This window comes from Puntigrus tetrazona, chromosome 6, assembly GCF_018831695.1.
Source record: "Puntigrus tetrazona isolate hp1 chromosome 6, ASM1883169v1, whole genome shotgun sequence".
Classification (NCBI taxonomy): domain Eukaryota; kingdom Metazoa; phylum Chordata; class Actinopteri; order Cypriniformes; family Cyprinidae; genus Puntigrus; species Puntigrus tetrazona.
In genome coordinates this window covers 21,095,489-21,120,948 of record NC_056704.1, presented here as the reverse complement: position 1 = coordinate 21,120,948, position 25,460 = coordinate 21,095,489, and the positions used below count along the sequence as shown (strand labels likewise).

The 25,460-nt window shown below is 36.3% G+C and overlaps 1 protein-coding gene across 2 annotated transcripts in view; it reads right to left on the bottom strand.

The window, feature by feature from the left end:
* Nucleotides 1-23,140, bottom strand: part of sema3fa (sema domain, immunoglobulin domain (Ig), short basic domain, secreted, (semaphorin) 3Fa) — a 40,797-nt gene extending 17,657 nt beyond the window's left edge. For both annotated transcript variants that reach the window (XM_043241975.1, XM_043241976.1), the window contains exons 1-2: nt 22,860-23,140; nt 21,980-22,149 (exon numbers count right to left, since the gene is read on the bottom strand). In XM_043241975.1, the coding sequence (XP_043097910.1) occupies nt 21,980-22,109 (130 nt within the window). In that variant the 5' untranslated portion in view covers nt 22,110-22,149; nt 22,860-23,140. The remainder of the gene's footprint in view (nt 1-21,979; nt 22,150-22,859) is intronic.
* Nucleotides 23,141-25,460: the final 2,320 nt, after the last annotated feature.

Sequence of the window (25,460 nt, the reverse complement as noted above, 5' to 3'; positions counted from 1 at the left end):
GTGTGGGCATTCCTGGCACATAGCTAGAATTCCTCATCTCTTTCATTTCAGGGTTCTAATTAAGCACAAGGGCAGGTCCGCCATGTTCCAACAAGTTCTCAACCAAGTTTGCGTGTCTTTTCCAGCACTAATAATGCAGTCTAACAATCTCTATAAAGAAAATAGCTTATTTTTTATTGATAGGAAGTTATGGACTGTTGCAATAAAACACAAGAATGTTTTATATCCAAAACTGGGGGGAAGGTGATCGCTAACCAGGCAAAACACAAAAACCAGCAAAGACACTTGAAGGACATCTGGATTTTTAGTACTACTTTGGTATCTACTGTCTGCAGAGCCAACAAAATACACACCACATTTAACTTTATCTTTGGAGATTGAGCTTTACCTCCAGCTGTCTGTCTAAATGATCATTGAAAGATTAGCCCTTATCGCTCGGTTTTAAAGGACTGTCACTTGACAGCTCGAACGGATTTGAGCGACCGGTTGAAGGACAGTGGACAGAATATGATGGAGGGAGTCTGCACTCATTTAATTGTGTGTGCTTGACTTAAACTGAATGAAAACTTTCCTCTCACGTTCATCATGTGTATGAGGCATTGATTTTAACAGCCCTCATCCCTGACAGAGGATTACTCCATCATCCTTATCTTCGGGGAAGACGGGGTGATTAAAGTAAAGGATTTAATCAAACCACACAGATAAAGTGTCTTTTTTCTCTCTCATCTGTCAATCAAAATCTTATGACAAATAAGGGCAAGCAAACTAACAACTTGTCGATTGTATGGTAGAGGTACTCTGCTATTTCAGAAACCATGAGGGACATATTTAATCTGCAACACTTTATATACATAAACAAAGCGGACCCAAGTTAAGAGTTTGACAGAAGTGCTGTCAAAAGATTAATTGCATTCAAAGTTTTTGTTTGCATAATATATGTGTGTACTATGTATATTTATTATGTATATAGAAATACACACACATGAAGGTATATTTAGGAAAAACATTGTTTTATAGTATATGTACAGTAATATAAATTATATGAATATAAAAATACATGTAAATATTAAAAAATATATATATATAATGTATGTGTGTGTATTTCTATATGCTTAATAAATATACACAGTACACATATATATATATATATTATGCAATAATAAAGCACACACATATGGACACTGAATTAATAACAATATAACAAATATAATAAAATAAAATGTACATTTTGGAAAGACAAAGTTTGTGGTTTCAGTGACTTATTTTTTTTTTTAGGCCGCTGTACATTCATAACCAGGCATTTCAGTGGCAATCTGTTAAGGACCTGCGGGAAATGCTACTTGTCTGAGGAGAACTTATAAATCATATGAGAAATAAGACAAAGAAAGAGTGAATTGGGGAGAAGAGTGATGAATTGAAAGAACATAGCAGGAATAAGAGAACCAAAATAGCACAGATGAAGAAAGAGAGGAGGAGATGGGGGTGTGTGAATCTCTACGGCTGGGAGTCTCCCCTCAGGGATCGGTGGGGGCCGCTGTTTGCTTTGGCCCACAGTTTCAGTGAGAGTGAGGGTCATAGATCACGCTCACAGACACAGGCGCACACTCAACAACAAATCGAGCACCACGTGTTACCCTGACCCATGTGATCCTACAGTCAATTGTTTCTGAAAACTCTTCATTTCTCTCTTTTCACAAACAGCAGCCTAGCAGCAGAAACATGGTAATAATTAACAGGCCGCGGCTCCATTTGGTGCGATGACCCAAAGTCCTTGCTCTAGTTTAAAGAGCTTATTAAAGATGTCAGAACGTGTTTTCACAAGATCACAGCCCATAATACACTATAGTTAGGCCTATTTATTTTACATCAGGATTTGATGTGACAGTCTATTATGTATGGTATGTCTGGTAAGCCCTGACCTTTCTCATTTTGTCTTGTGTATTGAACAAAGCCAAAAACAACACCTTAGATTATTGATTCATATCACTTAATGTGCTAGAAGAATCAGACGTAGGCTTGGCGAACAGTTAAACAAACTGTAGCACTCCTTTTCAGGTGTTAAACATAAAGTGTGGGAACCAATGTGTGAAAAACAATGGCAGTTAGTGGAGAAATGAAATAAAAGTAGCTACGCTATTTAGCTATAATTGTCAACAGCTTGTTAGCAGCTATAAGCGTATCTTTTGCAGTAATTTCCCTCAAGCAGCAATAAAGCACACAAAAACTGCTACAATTCTGATCTTTTTTTTAAGCTGCATCATATTGTTGGTGTGCTAAATCCTGCTGATGAGTAGCATACATTCAATTTAGACGGCTAAATAGCTTTAATGCTGTAAGGCAAGTCCATTCATAACAAGCTTTTCTGAGTTTTCGTGACCAAAAAACTCCACTTCCCCATACATGCATCCAACATAGCCTTGTCTGATGACCCTGATTAACTTCCACTCTACACTCAAACACGCAAACGTTTTAGAAGACCTTGAGGTGTTTATCTCACTATCTTCCGATACCTTTGGGATGGTTCATCTTAAATGAGGTTGTCACCAAACAGACACAGATAAGCGCAGCTCCTCTTCCTGTTCAGTGTTATCATATTGGTAAATCTGATGGTTGCGGCAGATCTTTCAATAAGCATTCCAACGAGAAACGCAATCAGAAATCTGCTTGTTTCCTTCTCTCCTTTAATCTTTTTCCTTTCCAATGCATTTCAGCACCAGACAGGCCTGTGTTTTACACCATCATGGCAGGGGCACTTCAAAAAACCATAAGAATAACAAGACATCAGAACAATTCGGAATTAAAATGTTAAGTTAGCAAATGGGTTTCTACTTGTTTTAAATAAATAAATAAACATATAATTAGATTTTTACTTGCTTTAAGCATAAACCTTACTATTTTCTAACACACACACACACACACACACATACATATGTAAAAAAAATAGTGAGGTTTATGTTTAAACCAAGAAAAAAAATCTAATTTAAACAAAAGAAATCGAAGATTATATCTCTGAATCAATACTTGCATAATTTTGCTTTTTATTTCATTTTAAATAAGTTTTTTGGTCAAAAAAAAAAAGAAAGATAGAAATGAAAATTATTTTTGTAGTGCATTAAACCAATTTAATTGGCCTGCACTTTTATTTTGCCTCTAGTTTGCCTCTGATTCTTTGTTCAGTAAAATTTATTTTAGGAAAGACGATGGATAATTGTGATCGCTCTCACTTAGTCTCTCTCACTTTCACACTCTCTTCTCTATATCTTTCTATCTTCTGCTACTTTTTTCTGGGTCAGGTGTGAGCGGTAAAAAAAGAAAGGTAAATGCATAAGGATAAATCTTATTGATTTTTTTTATAGTATCTAGTTTAAGGAGGCTAAAAGCCTTTATTCATATATATAAATATATATACTTTTTTTTTTTTTTTTTTTACACGAGTTGAAGTAGCATATAAAAAGGCTGTGACATGCAATCTTGAATCCTGATTGCAATGCTCACATGTATTATTGCACATGTCTGTCACAAGAGATACACGAGACCTTAAAGAAAAGAGGTGGATAAGTGAGACACTGCTTACAAAATCACTAATTCCCAGAGACTTGATTATTTCAGGGTGTATCTCAGGAATCTCAAGAAGCATTTATAATAAAACTAAAGGAACAAAGCAAGCACTTTTTGTTTGTTCAGTATCCACTTATTTTAAATTAACCTGCTGGAGTGTGAAAATCAGTCTTTTCACCATTCTATTGTGCTTTAGTTTGGTGCCCGTCTCTCTGACACCACAAGACCACTCAACACACAATGGCTACGCTGGTTAGCCAGATCAGGGTCAAGAGGTCACAAAGGTTATCATACACACTAGCACGAACTAAAACTCCAGCCGGGGTCATTAAAGGTGAGGTCAATGGGTTGCCTGCTGGACACTCAGCACACATCCACTTGACCTCTGTTGCTTGGAAACAAGGGAGAGGTCATACCAGGAGAGAATAGTCATAGTGACCCGTAACTAAGCAGAAGACCTTAACGGCATGTGACAGGCGAGAAACAAGCATCTGAAAGCAGGAGCCGCTGCTCGCCTGCTGATTAGGAGTGTGTGAGAGAGCCTGTAAGCTTTGATTTGGCCGTTGCCCTGGCTTGATTGTAAATGCTGTAAAAAGCAGGGACAGCCAGAGGTTTCAAGGGAAAGTTCATGCACAAATGAAACGTCTTGGTCTGCATATCTTAATGTTGCTCTAAACTCATTTACCCTCAATTTACATTCAATCATTCCATTTATGCGTGCATGAGAATGTGGTGTGCAATTTCTCCTCCTCTTACTGATGGTGTCAAGTATGCTATGCTTCTATCTTTATCATCATTGTAAACCTTCTTTTTATCAGGTTTGGCATAAAAATAAGTCTAAATTAATGATTAATTTTCATTTTTGTGTAAAGTATGTCTTCAAAAACTTTATATTATTAACTCATGTGCGAAAAAAAAGCTTTTACAAAGCTTCAAGTGTACTTGCCTCAGTATCAAGATCTTTATTTTAAAGTGTCCTTGTTACATATATAATCCTTACTATGTGATTATAATAACAATATATTATTACATGCAAGTAATTTTACTCATCAACATCAAGCTCATCAAGTTTTTTAACATGTTTTCTATTTTAATATATTTTAAAGCTAAATTATAGCTGAATTCTCAGCATCATTACTCCAATAAATATTTTAAATGTGCTGATTTGGTCCTCAAAATCATTTCTTATTACAAATTTAAAACAGAAACCTTTTGTTACATAATAAATGTCTCTATCATCATTTTGATCAACCTAGTGCACCCTTGTTGAATAAACATATTACTTTCATTGAAAAAAAATAAAAAATCTTACAAACCCCAAACAATATTGTACAAGTGTGTTAAGGGGTTGGTTATGTATATTTATACCTTCAATAATTGTCAGTGAAATGCAGCATCGCCTAAAGGACATAATGCAAGCTCAAAACTCATTTCTAGCCATGGCGCTAATGCTTTGGTGCACTTTGTCATACTTTATTCAAAAGCAGAGGATCTCAAAGACACAGCATGATATGCATCACAATACCACCATACAGTGTAATAAAATCAAAAGAAAGTATCAATGTCTCTTATCATTTCTCGCATGCACAAACATACACACACGTGAGCAAACTGAAACACATTAACATATGTAGCTCAGTCTCATGGGAGAGAGACCATAAGAATTGGAAAGCGTTCCCCCACCCCCAATAGGAGGTGTCAATCAAAATGCATATTAACCACTGAAGGCACTCAAATGCCTGTGAGAAAAAGCCTGCATGGAATGACTCTATTTAATAAGGACTGATGCCGGCAGCAAGCCATCTTAAAGACAATAAATTAGACTATATTCCAGAAAAATGTAAATTCACATGTGGAAATGAAGAAAAATAAAGGTTTACACGGAAATATTTTATTGAGTTTTGGTCTTTTGTGAGTTTGTGAGTTTCTACTGCATCAATTTGATATTTATTTAATATTCCCTTGAGTTGTTAATAACCTCTGATTGATCTGATTGATCAAATTGCATTTTAAAAGGCATTTTAATATCCAATTATTGTCTTGTGGAAGTGATAATAATTAATAATAAGTTAATAAATTAAAGGCTAAGTTGTTTACATTTAAAGTACTACATAAATGAATTTAAAATACAAAATACTGCATTTATTGTTCATGCGTATTGTCCTATAGAAACAATATGTCAAAAGGCCCTTTTTTAACTTTTATTAATGTTAAAAGTTCCGGTATATTTGTGAGGGGCAATTAAAGCGGCCTTTGACAGATTGAGCATGTAAGACTTAATTACAATTCAAATGACCTCTAGACACTGACAAAAGTACATGGAGAAAAACTAACCCACAACAGCTCAATTTCAATAAAAGAAAGAATTTCAATAAAAAAAGAAATGCAGAGTCATTGCACAGTGAAACCCATTCTGATTAAGAGAGCAGTTACTAGCTTTTATCTTCTGCATAAATACATAATACCCCATGCTATGCTAAGCTGACTGACAGTTTGACAAGCCAATGGATTACTGCCTCTTTGCAGTTCATGGTGACAGACAAGCTAACCCCGCCCACTAAAGGCGAGCTTAAACTTTAGGGCTAAAGCTCTCTTTCTCAATTGACAGACAGGTGGGCAGTCCTTTCCAGTGACCCCATGATCTCCTAGCCCTGACAACAAAGATTTTCACAGAGATGGCATTGAACTTCTCTTTAGTTCTGCTCTTCCTTTGTTGCATTAAGCTCTCCGTGTCCAACACCAGCTCTTCTAGAGGCACTTTAGCTGACAATATCCAGCAGAAACAGAAGGAGCAGATGAAAGAAACAGAATAGCGAGTGTCTCAAAGTGGCTAAATTCCTATTATTAGCATGACGGAGATTAACATGAAAAGAGCAAAAGAATAAAGTGCATTTAAAAATCACAGTCAGTGAAAGGAAAAAAGTTAACAAGCTTCAGCGAGGAGGAAAAACATCCTATTTTTCTTCTTTCTTTTGCTGGTTTGACATCTGCAACAGATAGTCCCAGAGGTTAGATGTGCCCGCATAAAAATGGATCACCTTACATGTTTTAATAAGAACAATCATTTAATCCATGTTACAGCCAATTAAATCCAAACCAGCCATGAAATTATCTAATGGGATTGTCTCTTGTTCAGTTAACTAATTGAATTCGCGAGCCAAATGAAACAAGCTTGTGATAAACGGCCTGTGAAGGAAAACAAGAAAAAAAAAAGAAATGATAAGGATTAATAAGGTATGCTTTCACTGGCAAAGTCAACATGATCAGTCTTCAGGACTTATGACGTGGGAAATGGCTGAGTGAAAAGTCTCAACATGAGGTCTTAATTGGGACATTTTGATAAGGAAGTTCAAATAAACTCTTACTTTATTTCTGTGTTTGGATTCTCAAGCACTGTTGTTGATTAAGTATTGTCACTATGCTTCAAGGCTATTTAACAGCTGCAGCTAACAGTTATTCTGATCATTGTTAAACTATTGATTACAGTCAGTTAAATCATACATTCTTATGAATTTGTACCTACCAGTCACTGCGGTTTAGACAAATCGCACAAAATTAAGTGAGGTTGTATGACATACATATGAATATGTATGAATTGGTTGTGAGACTGTATCGACTGAACAGATAAACATGGCGAGCAAATGCATGTTATTTCACAGCTTGTGCTGCGTGCACATTTTCTGGGCTATTTCAGAGGGTGAAATCTGTAGAAATGGGTTTAAACGTGGTCAAATCTGATAAACAAAGCTAGGAGTACTACAATACAGAACAAATGTGTCCAATATCTTTAATAAACAAACATGCTAAGGGTAGGGAATGTGTATAAATAATAACGGCTGTTCAAAATCGGAGGAAATCTGCAGAGTTTTCTGCATCTGTGTGGCCTTGAGTTCATCTAACACTCTCCTTTAAACAATGTGCTGATTGAATGCTAACAAACAAAACAAATGTAAATATGCTATGCACCGTATGCAATATATGAAAACTGTTATTATTTAATCATCCACATGTCATTCTAAACTTGCATGATTTTAGTCTGTGTAACACAATGGGGTCTAATCTCACTTTGGACCCCATTGACTTTCACTGTATGGACACAAACAATCTTCAAACTACTTTTTCTGCATGTTCCGTAGAAAGCAAGACTTTAACGTTTGAAATAACATGGGAGTGAGTAAATCGTGACAGAAATTTAAATCATGGGCAAACTCTTTCTCTTTATAGCACAGACAAGAATGGCATTAATATTGCATTATCAATTTTACAAAATTGTGTAGCCCCAGTTTTCACTCATAAAATCTGCATTCATAATAATCTATATCGGTATAGATCATTGGTTGATTAATAACTCAGAGAAACAGATTCAGTAAATATAATATAATATAATGTAATATAAGTGCATGCACATAACACTGACCAAGTAAAAATTTTATAAAGGTGATTACAATGCACTCGTGGGAAGCCACCCAACACACACACAAATATATACACGCACACACACACACGTCAGAGAAGCAGCTTGGAGAGCAGTAAATATGTTTTCACTTGATTCTCTCTGTAACAAAATCAGCAGGCAGTGCAGACATCACGTTCAAAAATCGCAGAAACAGATGTTAGCCGACTCTAGACAGACACCTAACACATTCCTCCTGGCGTCTCTCCAGCATGCACCTCTCTTATCCTATTACTCTCTTTTTCCCAATACATCCCATCTACATTTCCATCTTGTTATCGAGTCAATGTGTTCTCAGCTTACAGGAGACTCACAAACGGACTATGAACAGTGGGACGGTTTAAACATTGGGACATATGCGCAAAATCTTTCTTGCTCTCCTATTTCACATCTGTTTGTCTTTTTTTCAGCAAAAGGTACGGTTTAGCATATCTATTTGGCCTCCGATGGGACCAGTTTGACAGACTCGAGATTCAAGCTGTAAATCTCAGCTGCAAAAAGAAGAAAAAAAAAAAAATCACCTGGCCCTTGTGCTATTTTTCGAACTGTCGAGGGATGATAATACTCAAGCTTGCGGTTTTAACCTGAATGTGTCTGTAAGAGTGATGATTTTGACTTTATAGCTTTACCATTTCTATAGCGTAAGGTTCTGAAAGTCTTTAAAGGTGAAAATATGATCCAATATCCTGTCCAAGTACTGAACGGAATCAGACCACAATTAATAAAATCTCTTGTCAGGCTTTATCCCAAAAGACTCGCTACTTCCTCTGGCAGGCATATTTGACATGCTTCTGAGAACTTTGTACTTTCATCTGCTGTCTAAGGTTTAAGGGGTAATGTCAAACTAATTCAATGAGAACATTTTTAAATCATAGGGGTCTCAAACTAAGTGAGTTTTTACAGTACGACCCCTTAAGTGTTAATAGTTTATCATTAAAAACAGCCAGCAAATTGATTATCTATGTGTAAGCAGACATACTATGTTATTTTAGAGTTTTCATAAAAGACTGTTACCCTGATATATATTTTTTCAGACACATAAAGTTACAATTACATATCTATCAAAATAACTGTATATAGATAAAAAAAATATTATTGTAAAACATTTGCTTTGAAAACCCTGTTCTAAAAAGTTGAATGAAATGGATCTGAATAGAATTATTTGATTGTTCATACTTTGTATTGTTTTAAATCCTAATATCTTCTACTCAATCTATTATTATCTTCTGTTTAAAAAAGAACCCACATGTCAACATCAATTTATATCCAGATGTGATAAGAGCTTAAGTCTGGGATTTAAAGAAAGCCTAGAGTATTCCTATCTTATGTAAGAAGCAGGGGGACAGACTTTTTTCATTAAAACTGAATTTCCTGAGCAATTGTAGTCAGCAATATTTCACTATAGCAATATCAGCATGTCAGTCAACGTTTCATCTGGACTTTTTTTTAAACGTGCACCTGTGCATGGACAGAAACGGACTTCATCTCAAGACATCACAAGTGACTTACTAGAGGGGTGTGTGTAAAGTTCAAAGTGACACAGTATGTAGAGGAAAATGGAATGATATCAATCATGATCATTTGAATTGGGCCAAGATAGCAACTTGTACAAAATTGTTCAGAGGTGGTAGGGCTGCATGATAATGATTAAATGGTTAATCAAATATTTTGCTCAAAAATAGAAAGAAAAAAAGGCATTGCACCTTTTTATGAGCAGATCGCAGAGATTTGCTAAACTCCAACCTTATATGTTTGCCAGTGTCTTCAGTTCAGAGCATGTGTGCATGGTTGCCAGATTGGGAAGCTTAATCCACCACTGCTCTGATTGGAGGGTTTAAACTATCTGGCAACCACAACCACAAAAGCTTAAAGCTTGTACCCAATGCAAGATAACAGCAAATTAAAATGAAAAATCTAATTAAAATGGAATGTTTTTCAAGAAAAATAACCACTAGACAAATCAAGAGAAGCAGAAATCAATCGTGCTCATGATTAAGATATATATTGTGTGGAGTATGTGGTGATATCATTGTCATTTAGACAGTGCACCATTTTACTTTATCTTTTAAAGTAATTATCAATAAGTGAATATTGCTTAAGGTTTTTATATTCAAGAAAACACTCAGGAATAAAATACAAACGATGGAGCTATTTGTTTTGTAGGGCAAATACTAAAAGCAATAAGGGAATCATAAAAAGAGAGGAATGAGACAGAAGGGGACAAAAAAAGAATAGAAGAGACAGAGAAAGACAGACAGAAACAGCGGCCAAGTCTAGAAGAGCCAAGGCAGCCTTAGGGGTGTCTACATTCACAGCCCTTTACTTCAAAGTACAAAAATAGAGGAGCGTCTGAGGCATCATCTCATTGACCTCCTGAACAAACTTTGCCTTTAATGAGCATGAGATCACTTCATCACACAACATAAGCAAACAGCTTGCTGCCACCACAAACATCACCAATGATTCTAGTCTCATCTCAGACATTCATAAACACATAATCTACACAGCATCGTAAGTCACTTGAGACTCCAATTGAATTTGGCAGAGAACCACAAGCCCATCTTTCCCACCCATCTAACTCACCATCCCACATGTGCCATTCCTCTGAAATGACGAGGAACATCTGGGAGGAAAAAGTTACCTGAGAGATGCACAGACATGCACAGATGCATACTCCCACTGAATTAAACATAAGAGTAGATTGCCAGTTAGCTTCCAGTGATTATGATTGTTACCTCTTATCTACCCTATCATTAAATTGTCAAGTATATAATTCGCTCTAACTTGTATATACTTTAGAAAACACTACATTAACATTTAACAAGCACAGTGAAATCAGGTTTACAATTCTCTCTTATTACTTAAATGACACCAGGATCAGTAAACAGCAGCATTTTTCTACCAAACCCCCTGCAAAACAAGTATCTATGGCACCACAGTGATACCAGATATAATATAAATAAATAAATAATAAGTAGACCTATATACCACTGTACTAACTGCTGTTGACTTATTTCGATTGGGTTAAAAAAAAAAAACTTAAAATACAGCTTACCAAGACAATAAAACACAATAAAAACATAATAACATGAAACAAAAACCATAATTAAAGCGAAGTTTGTTTTTGCCAATGGACTTTACATATTGCTTGTTATTTAGAAAATCATATCAAAGAGGAAATCAAAGAGGCATTATTTTTATGAGTATCTCATGGAATCATTAATTCAAACTGATTCATTGGATCAAGTTGCTGATTCATTTAGGATTTAAAAAAGTGACCGGTTTTTGCAGTGCAGAAATTAAACTTTTGTTTGAAGCGTAGTGCGGACAAAATAGGTAAAGTGAACATCAACGTTAATTTTTTTGTATATCACACAGCTGAAAAGCAGCATTTATGCATGCCTGCTGAAAAATATTAATTTCTTTTACTTTTTTTTTTTTATCTTACCTCAAATTTATGTAGTGCATCACGATTTCCACAAAAATATTAAGCAGCAAAAATGTTTCATATGATATTCCAATGTTACTGTTTAACTGTATTTTTGCTAAAACAAATCAAAACAGTGACTTCAAATCCATTAAAAATTACATTTATTAAATCACCCATCCATCCATCTATATAAATACAATTCTATTTTAAGTATAAGCAAATGTTGTATTTCTTGTCTCGTTCTCTTCTATGTCCTTCTCTGTCCTCTAACACGATGTACAAATGCCAGCCTGTCAATGATGGACACATTTTTCCTTTTACCACCCAATAACCCCTGTTGTGAATTCCTATTCTGTTCTCACCATCCAGTGGCGTCCCTGTGCTCTGATTGGCTGGCTCCCTCTGTGTGATGATGCTTTGGTGTGTCAGCACAGGTCATTGTCTGAGTCTAAGTACTGCCGTGGAATTAAAGTCCATGCCTGACTGACAGATGGTAATAAATGGTGGCAGTCTAAAACAACATGAAGGGAGAGGCGCCCTTGACCTCACGTCCCCCCCAAGGTCAAGCATGTCTGGTAACCTCCAGGCTGTAACTCCCACACCCAGACCACATCTGGAGGCAGAGTCTCTCTCTTCTCTGTTGGTTTGTGTGTGTGTGTGTGTGTGTGTGTGTGTGTGTTGGGGAATGTAGCAACTCATCTTCTCACTGTTGTCAGCCAAGAATGAAATGGTTGTATGTGTTGTCACTCCCATGGACATACTATAAAAAAGACCTCCTCTATTCGGTGTGAATTTGAAGAAATTCTAAGAACTTGCAGAAAAACAGCTATCAAATAACAGGTGAAATGTGCCATAACGGTGACAGGTATAACAAAAGAAATGCTGCCATGGCAACCAAACCAGTAGACACACAAGGGAAAGACGTTGTCTTTGCTGATGGAAGGAAAATGGTGCATGAACACAGAGACACACACACATGCATTGTCATAGGCACATATTTTTTGTGAAGTAAATTATTAGTAACCCACTCCTCCGCTGTCATCTTCATGCCCACTGTGGCTTTTATAAGAAACACTCGAAAGGTTCATTTGACTCAAAAATGGAAAAAAATATATAATAAATTAAAAAACTGTTACGAATCCGTATGATGATATTTTCCATGCAACACTAAAGGAAAAAATAAAAGAGACAAAAGAAATTACAATAGATAAAAAAAAAGTTTCCACAAAAACATTAAGCAGTACAAGTTTTTTTCAACATCGATGATCATATTCTTGAGCATTAAATTAGTATAATAGATTGTTTTCTGAAGGCTCATGTGGCACTGAAGACCGATGCTGAAAAATCAGCCTTTTGTGACAGGAATAAATCACATTTAAAAAAAATATAAAAAATTAAAAAGTTCTATATTATAATAACATTTCACAATATTACTGCTTTACTATATTTGGAAAGCATAACTGGGAAAAAAGAAAAATAAAACATTTTGAAGGGTAGAGTATAATTTACATATTTGGTATTTTTAGGGTGCACCATTCCTGTAAGAATCATTATTTATAATAATCTTTCATTACTTTATCTGATGCTGTTGACCATATTTGCCTTTGCATGTGTCTCCCCTGTCTCTCTCTCTCACACAGTTACCCAGCATCTCAGTAAGTCCCCTGACTGCACAGAAGTGTCATGGGGGTCCAGGTCTGGGGTTCAGTGAAGCTGCCTGGTAACAAAGCCTATTGTAACCTCTCATTACAAACAGACCTGAATGCTGGTGTGTCTTACTGAATCAACTCACAGTGGACCACACAGTCTTTTTCTTTCTTCATTTGTGCCAAAGGACCACAATAGGACGAGACAACATGGATATTCTCTGAGCAATTAAGGTCTGGGAGAGGACAGAGATTTTCTTTCACCAGAATGCTCATGCCACTCCATTTTACTGTCACTAAAAGTGCCAACATAAAACCCCCCACTAAACTTACGTTTAGACCTGCAACTACTAATGAATAAAACAAGCAAAAAATAACTTTTATAGAGAGCTCTTTGTAAGTAATGTAAAACGTATTTCTATGAAAAAACTACAACAACAACAAAAACATTTGCTGTGTTTTAAACAACTGTTCAAAAGAATGAGGTCAGCAAAAAAAAATTAAATATTCTTACTCAGCAATAATACAAGATATTACAAATCTATTTCAAATAAATGCTGTTAATTCTGTTAATTAAAGAATCTTGAAAATCTGTCAAATATTAAGCAGCTCAACTGTTTTCAACACTATTATTAATAAGAAATGTTTCTTGAGCACCAGATCAGCATGACTTCTGAAGGATCATGCGATTCTAATCTAAGGATCAATCTAATAAAGCGGTTTATTTAAAAAAGCATAAAAAAATCTTTTAAAACAATAGTGTACATTATAGAAAACTTTTTAAAAATCAATTTACATTGTAACCTATGTTACAACAGAATTTTATAATATGGCTGTAGCCCTGCTAACGCTGAACGCAGCTTCTATCTTGTTATTTTCAGTCTAAAAAGCGATGGGAAATTTTGAAGGAGTGAAGTTAGGAAACACATATCAAATTATTTTCACTACTTCTGACACATTTCCATCTGAACAGAAGAGCTATAAAGAGACACACAGCTTACAAACAGAGCATCTTTGTCTTACATCAGTGCAGAATACCGACCCTGCCTGTTTCTCAATGTGACAAGTGAGAAGATTTGCCTCTTTTTCCCAAAACTGCTCTCCAACAGCAATAGAAAAATGTTTTGATACTCTGCATGAGTTTCTGCATCATGTTACAGAAACCCTTGTGTTCCACTCCAGAATGAAACACATCAAACCGGCTGACAGTGCAACCATTTATCCAAACCGGATAACCTTTGGTTCTGAGGCGGTTTTATAACAAGGCAGCCATCTACACTCCTGATGCTTTTAAATACCTTTGAAGCGAACGGTGTATCAGAGATGAGGAGCTGCAGACAGATAGAAAATAGAACATGAGGGGAGTGATAGTGTCAGAAACGGTTGAATGCGAATGCTGATTAGCAATGAGAAAGGCAATGATAAAACACACAGGCTGCAGATGAGTGTTACAAGACAAGACAAGAGTGTGTGAGTGCTGTGAATATGGCTGTGTTTTACAAGAAGAGATAACAAAAAAAACTGATGACAGACGAAATGTCTGTGTCTGCAGAGAAAGATTGTTCTTTTACAGACAATAAAAGCAAGCACAATGTTGATGGATTCATTTAAGGTTAAACATTCATGCTTATTTCTAAAAAAAATCATATGAATCCAAACTAAAATCTGCACCATGGCTCAACATAACCTAAATGTGTTAGGTAACTGATTTGTCATTAAACCACAAAAAGGCCATTAACGGCATCCATAGCAGTCGTCTTTTTCACAACTGGTCCTGATATAACATACATTGTAAAAATAAAACGCATGATGCAGTCTCCTTGTGCATAGGATAGTTTTCTCGAAATGTATGTTTCGCTGCCACACACACACCCACAACTAACCCAATGAGTGACTCATGTGAGGAGCTATGACCCAGACCTCTCTCAAATGAATGTCTGCACTCTTTCTCCTCTCATGGGAGCTCTTCCACGCTCCTTCAGGGAGTGACATGTTAGACACCTCCCCTTGGAGAGGAGAGAATGAAAATATAGAACAGAGAAAAGAAGCTAAGGAAGAAAACCAAGAGACAGTAATGAAATAGAGAATTGGGAATTGATGGAAAACAGCACAAAATACAAGAAGAGAAATGGAGAGATAAAAAAAATCCAAGGATGGGCAGAAAAACAAGCAGAAGGATTTAGATTGGCAGTAAAACGGTAAATTGAGGCTAAAACTCATATACCATGGTAATTCAATATAGAGGATGTCAATAAAAATATATACATACATATATTAATGCTTTAGTTCAGGGACCAATTCAAATTTAACTATTTTCTTTATAATTAAAATGTAATAGTATTAAGTATTAACACTTAATTAGCAACAATGTTGGACGATGAATCCTCTGAAGCAATTCAGTTCAGATTCAGACCACTTCAGAATCAATATATAAACCAATGTAAGATTCATTTTGAATCTTGACAAATAAACGAAATTCTTAACATTTTTAAGTTAAAGAACAGGGACAGGCACATTATTTCAAATTACTAAATGAAACAAATGAAAATCGTTCAGAAAAGTACAACAGTACATAAAGGTAAGGTAAAGAAAAGGTAAAGAATGGGACAAAAAAAAAAACATAGTATTGCTATAGTACATGTCCAAAAAAAAATAAACAAATAAATACTTGCAAAACAGTACATGGTTCTGAACAATTGCCATGTGCCACGGTACTTAAAATAATAGCATGGCACAAGTTTAATGACACCAGGGTATTTTTGTTGTATTTTTGTTAGTGACAAAAAGAGGAAGACAGAGAAGAGAAAGTAAGAGAGAGGGTGTAGGAGTGCAGGGTCTCTATATTTAGCCCTGCTGCTGTCACCTCCACTCTCCTCTCGCTGTGACAGTTTAGATCCAGCGCCGCAGCACAGGATGCTGGGATGCACCGCCACCTTGACACAAACAGCACTGAGACAGCGTCTGCTGCACCCTGGCATCACATACAAATGTGTTTGGTCTAAAATAAGACAACAAAATGTAGCACAGTCGAAATATTCGGAAGAAAACATTATTATCCGTGAGGCTAAGATGCCATAATTCAGTTAATATAGCACATGACCATATCACCCTTGGCAAAAAACAAACACAACAAAGAATAGAGAACAAAGAGCAGGCCTTCCTTTCTGAGCCCACGCCTGTCTACGTCCCATACAGCCTTTTCTAAGTGATTCTTATGAAGCTGAAACTCAGTGTAGGGTCAAGAGGTTAAGTTTATTACTCTGCCAAGAGCTCCATTAGGGAAAGCCTCATGGGAGCAGCTCAGAATAATGCATTTTTGATGATTCCCATCGCTTTCGGTTTTTAATACCGTTCTGATACACCGCTGCGGTTTCACTTATAAAGCAAGAGCTTGACTGAGCCTGCACGTTTCAGCTAAAATCGGAAAACCTCAATGTTACCTGAAGACAAAGACATTTTTTTGGTTGATCAGGTGAAAATTTATACAAGACGCCAATGAAAAAACCAAAAGAGGGTAGGGCCTTTCCAAATACTTTCCCATCAGCGCCACAGGTGAGCTGGACGCTGAAGTAATAATCGTAAATGAATGGCACTACAGTCTCTACACAGCTGTAAGTTAGTGTCTCTCTAGTGTGTGACTGAAAGAGATAGTGTCTCACCTTCTGTCTAAGCAGATCTCCTAGGCATATCTTGGCAGGTTGAAGGAGGTTCATCTTTCAGAGAGACAGTGATTGCTCCCGGGCTCTCTCTTTCTCTCTCTCACACATATGCTTTCTCATTCTCTCTGTATCTGTGTGCATTGTCAGAGGGAAGCACTTAGTCTCTAGTGTCGCAACTGACCCAGTTAGAATCCAGGTAAGACAACATGAATGATAAACCTAATCATGTCATGAGTGGAAAGTATTGAGTGTAGAATAAGTGTTATAGTATAAGGTTATAAAGACTTCTTTTTCTTTTTCTCTCTCTCTCACTCTCTCTTGCTCTCTCTCACCTTTGCCATCATCTAATACTCAGTTAAAGTTCATCTTGTAAAATATTATTTTAAATATGATCTTTAGCAAATCTCAGAAAGAATATTCAGTTTTTATACTTTGCATAAAATGTGATGGCTAAATTCACCTGTAGCATTTAAAACGGTATTGTCCTAATTAATTTGCATTGTTTTTTTTGTTGTTTGCGCAAAAATTAGGTCGATTCATCCATTAGACTAATTAGTCATAACATGAAAAATGCACAGTAATTTTCTTTCTTTCTTGTTTCCTATATTTGCTACAAAGAAAGCTCATTCCTTTTCATTAAATGTCTTCATTCCCCTTTGTTTATCTTCTGGCAAGACTAACACATATCATGCTTAAGGCCAAACTAATTTACATAAATACTAAATGGGAATTGTTAAAAGGGAATAGAGAAAAAGCCACTGTGCTTCATCCACAGCCACAATACAATGGATATTCTGAACTAACAAGAGAATGCCAGTGAATTAAAAAATGAGATGAGATGTTAATTGCAAAACGTTCTAGAAATACAAAATGATCTTGGAAGCTGTAACAGACAATGTTTTCAGTAGCTGTATGTGAGATAATGTTCTCATTGCTGCACTGTAATGGTCTAATTGGGTGTTTGGATATATTTGTACAGCAGTTTTTTTTGCTTTTTCAGGCACAGTCAATTACACATCCAGGTGTTACTCAGAAATAATGAAATGAACAGCGAGAATGGAATTAAATGCTTTTAAATGGGGCTGCAGATTAGCATTACAAGCATTTATAGCAGGAATTCGTTCAGTCTTTCCCACACAGCAAGGACGGATCACCCTGACAATGACCTGCTTCTGTTTTTTGGGGTCACAACCTCATGCTCTGGCATCCTCAAATAGGCTGTTATTAGGGCTTGTTTGAAGATTAAAAAAAAAAAAGCCTGCAGCACAGACAACTGAACACACACACACACACATATACTGTGCCCAGCTTGGAATATGTTTTTAAAACTTCAAGACAATTTTCAACTCATCAAAACGCTGCTGGAAGCAGTAACAGTAGTTTGAGTAATTAAGTATAAAATATCTTTTTTGGTTATAAGCTATTTTGTAGTACTGATATGCAAATACTGTATAAAAAGAAATGCAGATGGGCCAGGTTTGGTTTACCATTATTCATCACCTACAGAACCATGATATTTTATGACACTTCAAAACATCAAGCATCTAAGCGAGTTCACTGGATGCTACGTCAAAGATAATATAGCTTTCATATATCTGCCAGCACATAAAGTGAAATAATAAACTCAAACCTGCTAATACACACTTTTAAACAAGCATAAACTCTTAAATCTTAACCTAGAAGTACAAATAAAACATTCATTTGTCATTTTTATATTTCTTCATTACAGTGGCAGTAGCTTTTGTGTTCTATTCATATGTATGCAAATGAATATAACAGTTCTGTGTACATTGTAAGGTTATATTCACTTCTTTCTTTCTTTGCTGTCATCTAATGTTGAGTTAAAGATAAAACCTAAAAAACACCACTACCGACTCTGATCAGACTCTTAACATAGAAGAAACTCACAGTTTGCATTGAAGCGACTACTACTTTTTAAAAATTATTTATTATTTCTGATTTATTATTACACTAAAAGCCCTGGAGTGGGGCATCATATCCATATCATTTGAAACATTTCTGGGTCATGGATATATATGAAGTCTTTACCTTAACTCCTAAAGCTCTCAAACCAGAGACAATGAGCTTTTATTCTCATCCAGACTATCGTCTATCTCTGCTTTAGTGTTTTTAAAGAACGTTTCCCAGGTGTTAATATGAACAGCAAAGGAAAATGAAGTGCACTATTTTAATGCCTTATTTAATTGTGATAATTTATGCACTACCGTCAGAATCGTGCTGTAGTTGTGATGCACCTTGAGATACTTACTTTAAAGTGTTCTCTGTATGCGAACATTATTCTAAATTGAGCAATAAGCGCTGTGCCCCTCAGAGAATTTACTGATGGAATTTAAATTAAAACAGTGTGCACAAACAACACCCGTAGCACCATTTCCAAACACACACATACACAAAATACCAATTCACACAAGCATTCCTCACTGAATCATCCCTGGGTTCTCCTAACCACTGTAAAGTGATATAATACGCAAAAACATGCCCATAAATCCACTGTCATGTCCAAAAATGAGGAGTTATGTGAGGGCTCATATGCAAAGAAATGAACTTAGGCTGTCATGTGACTCTTCGTAAGTCCTCTGGGTTACCTTTTAGCATGTAAATCCCAGGCTTGCGGAGATACATGGGAAAGAGGGGATTAAGAAAAAGTGTGTGCATGTGAAAGAGAAGGGCAAATGTAATGCATTACAGTTACTCCCATAAAAAAGGAAAAGACAAGAACACAGCCTTAGAAAAGAGTCTGAACATGTAATAATTCATGTCTGCATAGGCCTAGACCTCAAACTTCACAGATGATTGGGCTTCCAGGGATGTTCTTGTGGTTTGGACTGTCTGAAATGCGTAAGGGCACAAGAAGACACCAGTATCTGCTCTCTTAACTCACCGACACCGCTAACAGCAGCCAAGTCCTCCCTCAGAGCCGAAAACTGACTCTGTCTGGCTGAGTTCCCTGCCCTCCCTCTCTACATGCTCAAACTGGAGAATAAGAATCCATCAGAAAGAGGGAGATCTTGGTGAACCGCAGTCAATGTGTGTGTGGGTGCATTTCTGCTTGTGTTCAAGCTTGCGTGTATGAGGGACGTACTAGTGAATTATACCTGAATCCCCCCAAGGAGAATCACTTAAAAAGGTATTCATTTCTTTCTTTACTCTGTTTTTCTTAAATCGGACCTTAAGCTAAATTGGATCATTACACTCCATGCAAGAAAATTAAAACCAATACTATATTAAAACACGTTAGCATTGAAACAACATATTACAATACAGGGTTGTTCAAAATTCTGAACTAAAGAACTGATTCCCCTTCGGTTCATGAGGCTAAATTTAAATTGAATTGGCCATACAAGATAAACTAAATCCACAGAAAATCTATATATCTATCTATCTATCTATCTATCTAACTAACCACTGTTGGCAAGATAAATCTTGAAAATCTTTAATAAATCTTGACTGTTTATAAAGCACAAACACTATTTTTATTTTTTAAACAAAGAAAATTGGCTGTGCCATTCACTTAAGCAAAAATGTCAACATCCATAATGCTCGGTTTCTGTCGATCATTATTAATACATTTGGTACCAACATTTTAAAAATTAAAAAGCTTTAAAATCAGTTAACTTTTTTTTTACAAACTAAAAGACTTTTTCTGACTCTCGAACAATGCAACATTAAAATATATTTAAAAAATGGTTCAAGTTAAAACAAAGTTGAAGTTAAATTTATTTTATTTCTGCTTCCTTACATTTAAACTGCATTTAGTTATAAAGTAGTTAGTTATAAAATAAAATACAATTTATAAGGCATTGTCTGTGTAATTCTGAATGGTGCATAACCCTCATGATGACCTCATGGCTCAAACAGTTACGTTTAAGTAACTGAGAGGGATATAAAACAGGATGTCCTGTGTGTCTCAAAGAGTAAAGACACAGAGGCAAGCAATTATGGCGTTAGCCTGGATTTTGGTTAGAAGTCATAATGATTTTCTAATGGCACATCCAAGTACAAAACCAAAACAAGATCCCACTAAGCTTGAAGCTGTTTGTGGGAGAGAACAGAATGCTAAGTAAGTTAAAGTCCCTAACAAATGTAGCCTTCTTCGCAAGACGTTCACTCTCAAGGGAGGAACATGATTCAAGTGTTTAATCAAGGCTGCTGGACAGAGGAGCAGAAGTAAGCAAAACTAAAAACTTTAATCCATCCAAAGGGCTTTCACCACGTCTTACATAAAGCAGACTAGATCTTTTATTTCATCTACAGTGTTTTGATAATCTCCAGAAACTCACAGATCATATTTTGTCATATTGTAAGCTGGAATATCCCATCCAGAGCATGCATGTAGTATGTCTCCTGTGTATATCTTGGCAGTAAAGAGTGGTCAGTGTCAGTGTTGACTGACAGAAGTACACTACTATTGGACATAAAGGTCCTGGGAAACAAACCAGTCCAATATCGCATACAGTATCAGTATTCCATTTTGGAGAAAATATTGTAAACATATAGTTTAAGCTGCTTTCCAATTGCAATTCCAGAGAATAAAATTACAATACAACTGCACTGTTATAAGAAATCACGGATGCGTAGTCCTGGAAAATGGGCTACTACCAAGAACATAGATATTCAGAAAAAAAACAGTGCAGAGAATCCCAAGGGAAATACTGTTTCAGAACTAAAAACTAATTGCATTGCTTAGCCAACCAAGAGCCGTGCACGAACCCCAGCCGACCCAACATGAAATCCAATTCCCCCAGCAAGGGTTAAACTCAGTCACAGAGTGTAGCGCAAATTCTGAATTTAGGTCTTTGCTGGTAGACATTCTCAATCCCAAAGAGTGTTTGAAAAACCAATTAAAGAAACACAATAACGGGCAACAGAAAGGAAAATTAGTTCAGGCAGCAGACTGTGAAAACTCCTTGAATTAGAAAGGTGAACAAACAGGTAACCTAAGAAGGCAAGTAGCTTGCTCAGCAAAAAAAACCTGAAGAGATTCCCACAAACAATAAAAGCCCCCCTATCGCCTAATACTACAGCAGAAGCATATGCACTGAAAGTTAATATGATAAAACACTGGTTTCCTGCTAACGATGAGGACAAATATAATAAAGCATGTTTCTCGTGCAATCTACATCATATCAGCTTCGGTTGATCATATATTTCTATTTTAATTTCTGAATGTCATCCACAGAACAACAGCTTCTACAACAGAAATGCATCTTACCTTTGAAGGACAGGAAGACTCGTGGAGCAGAAGCGGGTGGCAGGGAAGACAAAGAGCTGCTGTGGACCGAGACAGCTGAGAACACAGACACCAGAAGGGTCCCCAGCACCAAAGTCCCGGCTCCCTGCATGATCACTTTATCCAAAGACCCACAAGAGATTTATTCGGTCCTGCAGGGAGATGGATTCATGATTGAGATTTCACGTAATCATTCACTTATCTTTTTATTGAATGGAACTAGAAAATGAGAACTGGTAATAGAGACATATGATAAGTCACAGTTTGAGTGTAATCTTGACAAATATTTACACCCTTTTTAGTTATCGGTTTATTAATGCTGAGTCTACCAATAAATGGTAGCTAATTCTTTTTGGAAACACTTAGTCAGAATTCATTTATTATCATTAAAATATTCATAATGCACATATTTTTGTTGTTGTAGTATAACAACTACTACTACTACTACTACTAATAATAATAATAAAAAGAAAATTATTATTTTAATGACAATTTTTAATGAAAAAGACCTAACCTAGTGAAGTGGTTGATTTTTGTAATAAAATAATAATAATAATAATAATAATAATAATAATAATAATAATAATAATAATAATAAATCAACAGCATATGACTTACAAATGCTCTTCAATTATCATTAACAGTAACAGCAAAAATCTCTCAAATAAATCGTTCAAAAGATCCGATTTCATCGGATTTAACTGCCGTGTAATGGACTGATCCTCTTAAAAATAGTGTATAAAAACATTTGGACAATAACTGCTCTGATCTTCCGTACAAACAAGTATTTGTGATGTTGTACGTGACACGAAGCATAAAAAAGGCAAATAATAAAATAACCCGAAACGAACGCAGAACTCACCTACAAGACGTCCGTCACAAACGATCCTGTGTGTCCCGATGTACAAATCATTTGCAATCCAGCGCAAAGAAAACGTACAAAAACCAAAACAACGCGTCCGGTCAAAAGTAGCTGCATGCACGTGTCCTCAAAGTAGTAGCTCCTTTAAACTAATTTATGTGACTTTGATTCCGTGGCGGCTGAAAAGAAGTGCGCGTATCCCCCCCTCGGCCGGAGTTTTTCGTCGCGTCTCGTGTATTTTTGTCCACGCAGCAGCAGCAGCAGCAGCGAGCGCGCTTCAGGTCCACCGACTGTCTGCTGCTGAAGTAGTCTGGCAGGTGGATGGAGCGCTGTTACTCCCCCTGGGCGGAGACTTACCTTAAAAGTAACACCCATTTATGTTTTCAGCGCAATTAGGCATTGCAAATACATGCGGCGAAATCAAAACAAAACACGGGACATGTTAGCAATGGGGGTGAGGCGTTTATCTTCACTAAATCACAGGCAAACACGCGAACGACTGCGCTCTCACTCACTCACTATCACCCTGGGCAACGCCCACGCGCTACACTCCTTCACAACGGTGGCGCACAGTTAGCTGAAGATGAAACACTGCATCTTTAGTGCATTGTTCTGACACTGTCTATAATTATAGACTAATAATATCTATATGTTTAGGCGTTAAGATACAACCTTCTTATGGAAAACGTGTTGCTAAAGCGCGAGATGACCAAAACCTAACTATTTTTTAGTAAATACCGATGGGGAAAAAAGTGTGCACATAAAGAAATCACAAAAAGCTTGTTTCACCACGAGCATGGAGCAAATGGGCCCCGAATGCTACTCGTGTGTGATATTTAAAAAACGGCAGACTTGATTTTGAAGGGGCGCAAACAAAGCGGATGCTTTGCTAGATGTCAGCGAGACAAACTACACTAAAACAAATTTCTGTAAAGACACCAACATTTCTGGTACATCACGGGTGCAAAAAAACATTCAGGTCAAAGGGCAATGCCAACTGGTGGATGCATGTTGCCATTTTAATCACGTGTGCGTCCTTTTTCTTTTCACTTATATTTTAATGGATGAAATGAGATGACAAAACTAAACAAAACAGGTCTTGCACAAGTTTAGGGATTCGGATTAGCCACACGCTTTAGTATTATAAACATGATTGGATCAGCTTACATACAAATCGAACTTTTGTTGACAACCCCATGGATCAAGAACATTTCACAGTGCGTGATGACAAACAGATGCGCTTGCTGTTATTCAGTACAGTGAAAACTCGCTCACTCAATCCACAAGTGATTTCTATTTATTTATTGTTTTTACCATTTTATTTCATGTCATTTTAGAATTCTGTAAAGTATGAAATCTGCCCTGAGGAGAGAGGAATACTGTGAGAATGGCATGTTAGTGCAAAACACATAAGGATTATGTGAGATTTGTTATGACTTTTCTGTAAAAGCGGCATGATTTGAAGATTTGTTGATTTTAAGGCATTATGCACTCTCAGTAAAGCCCCTCTGTGCGTTTCATATGAACACAGCAGAACTTGGAGTCATAGTGCAATATGGATTTTGCACGCATGCACGCATGTGTGTGAGTATTTATGCAAAACACAGCACAACCTGATGTTAGACCAAGTTGCACAAAATAGCTATTGCCTAACCACAGAAATGCCAGTCAGGGCTATTCATCAAATAAATGGATGAATTGCAAAACACATTCAAGCCACATATATATACAAACCTTTAATTAAGAATGCTCAGTGACAGATTTGTGAATTACATTTTATTTATTTTACTGTTTTAGTGCTTTTGTGTGTGTGTGTGTGTGTGTGTGTGTGTGTGTGTGTGTGTGTGTGTGTGTGTGTGTGTGTGTGTGTGTGATAAAAAGAAAGTGAGAATTAGAGTAAATTAGAGTGGAAAGTCAATGTTGCAATGCTCTGACCAAACTCAACCGTCTGTACGCAGTCTGTCTTTATTGCTGTTTTGACTAGAAGGGTTTGTTAAAAGCAACAGTTTCAAAGCCCTTATACTTGCTTTCTGGTCTCCAAATTAAAGAAATAGTTAAACCAAAAATGAAAATTTGCTCAAATTTACTTTCAAGCTGTCTATAAACAGGTTTTGAGAAAATTATTGATTATGTCACTTGCTCATTAGTGGACCCAGTGAATGGGTGCCATCAGAATTAGAATCCAAATAGCTGATAAAAACATCAGAGTAAACCACAAGTAATCCACTCTACTCCAGTCTATTAACTCAAAAAACAAATCCATCAAGCCATTTTTAAATCGCTGCTTCTGTCCAAAATATGATTCTATAATCCATAAGAATGCTTCCTCCAATGAAAAAGCCAGTCCCCCGTTGTCCTCTCTCTTCAAAATCCACAGGCATATTTGTTTAGAGCTGTTTTGTTCTATCTTTACTTGTAAATGGTACATTTCTCTCCTGATTCAAATGAGACATTGTGGATAGAGGGTTATTTTAGCCAGAAACAGTTTAAAGTAAAATGCCATTATGATTGATTTGTTATTTACAAACATGCAGCTTTTGAGTTGCATGGATTATTGTTTTATCAGCTGTTCTGGACTCTCTTTCTGATGGCACCCATTCA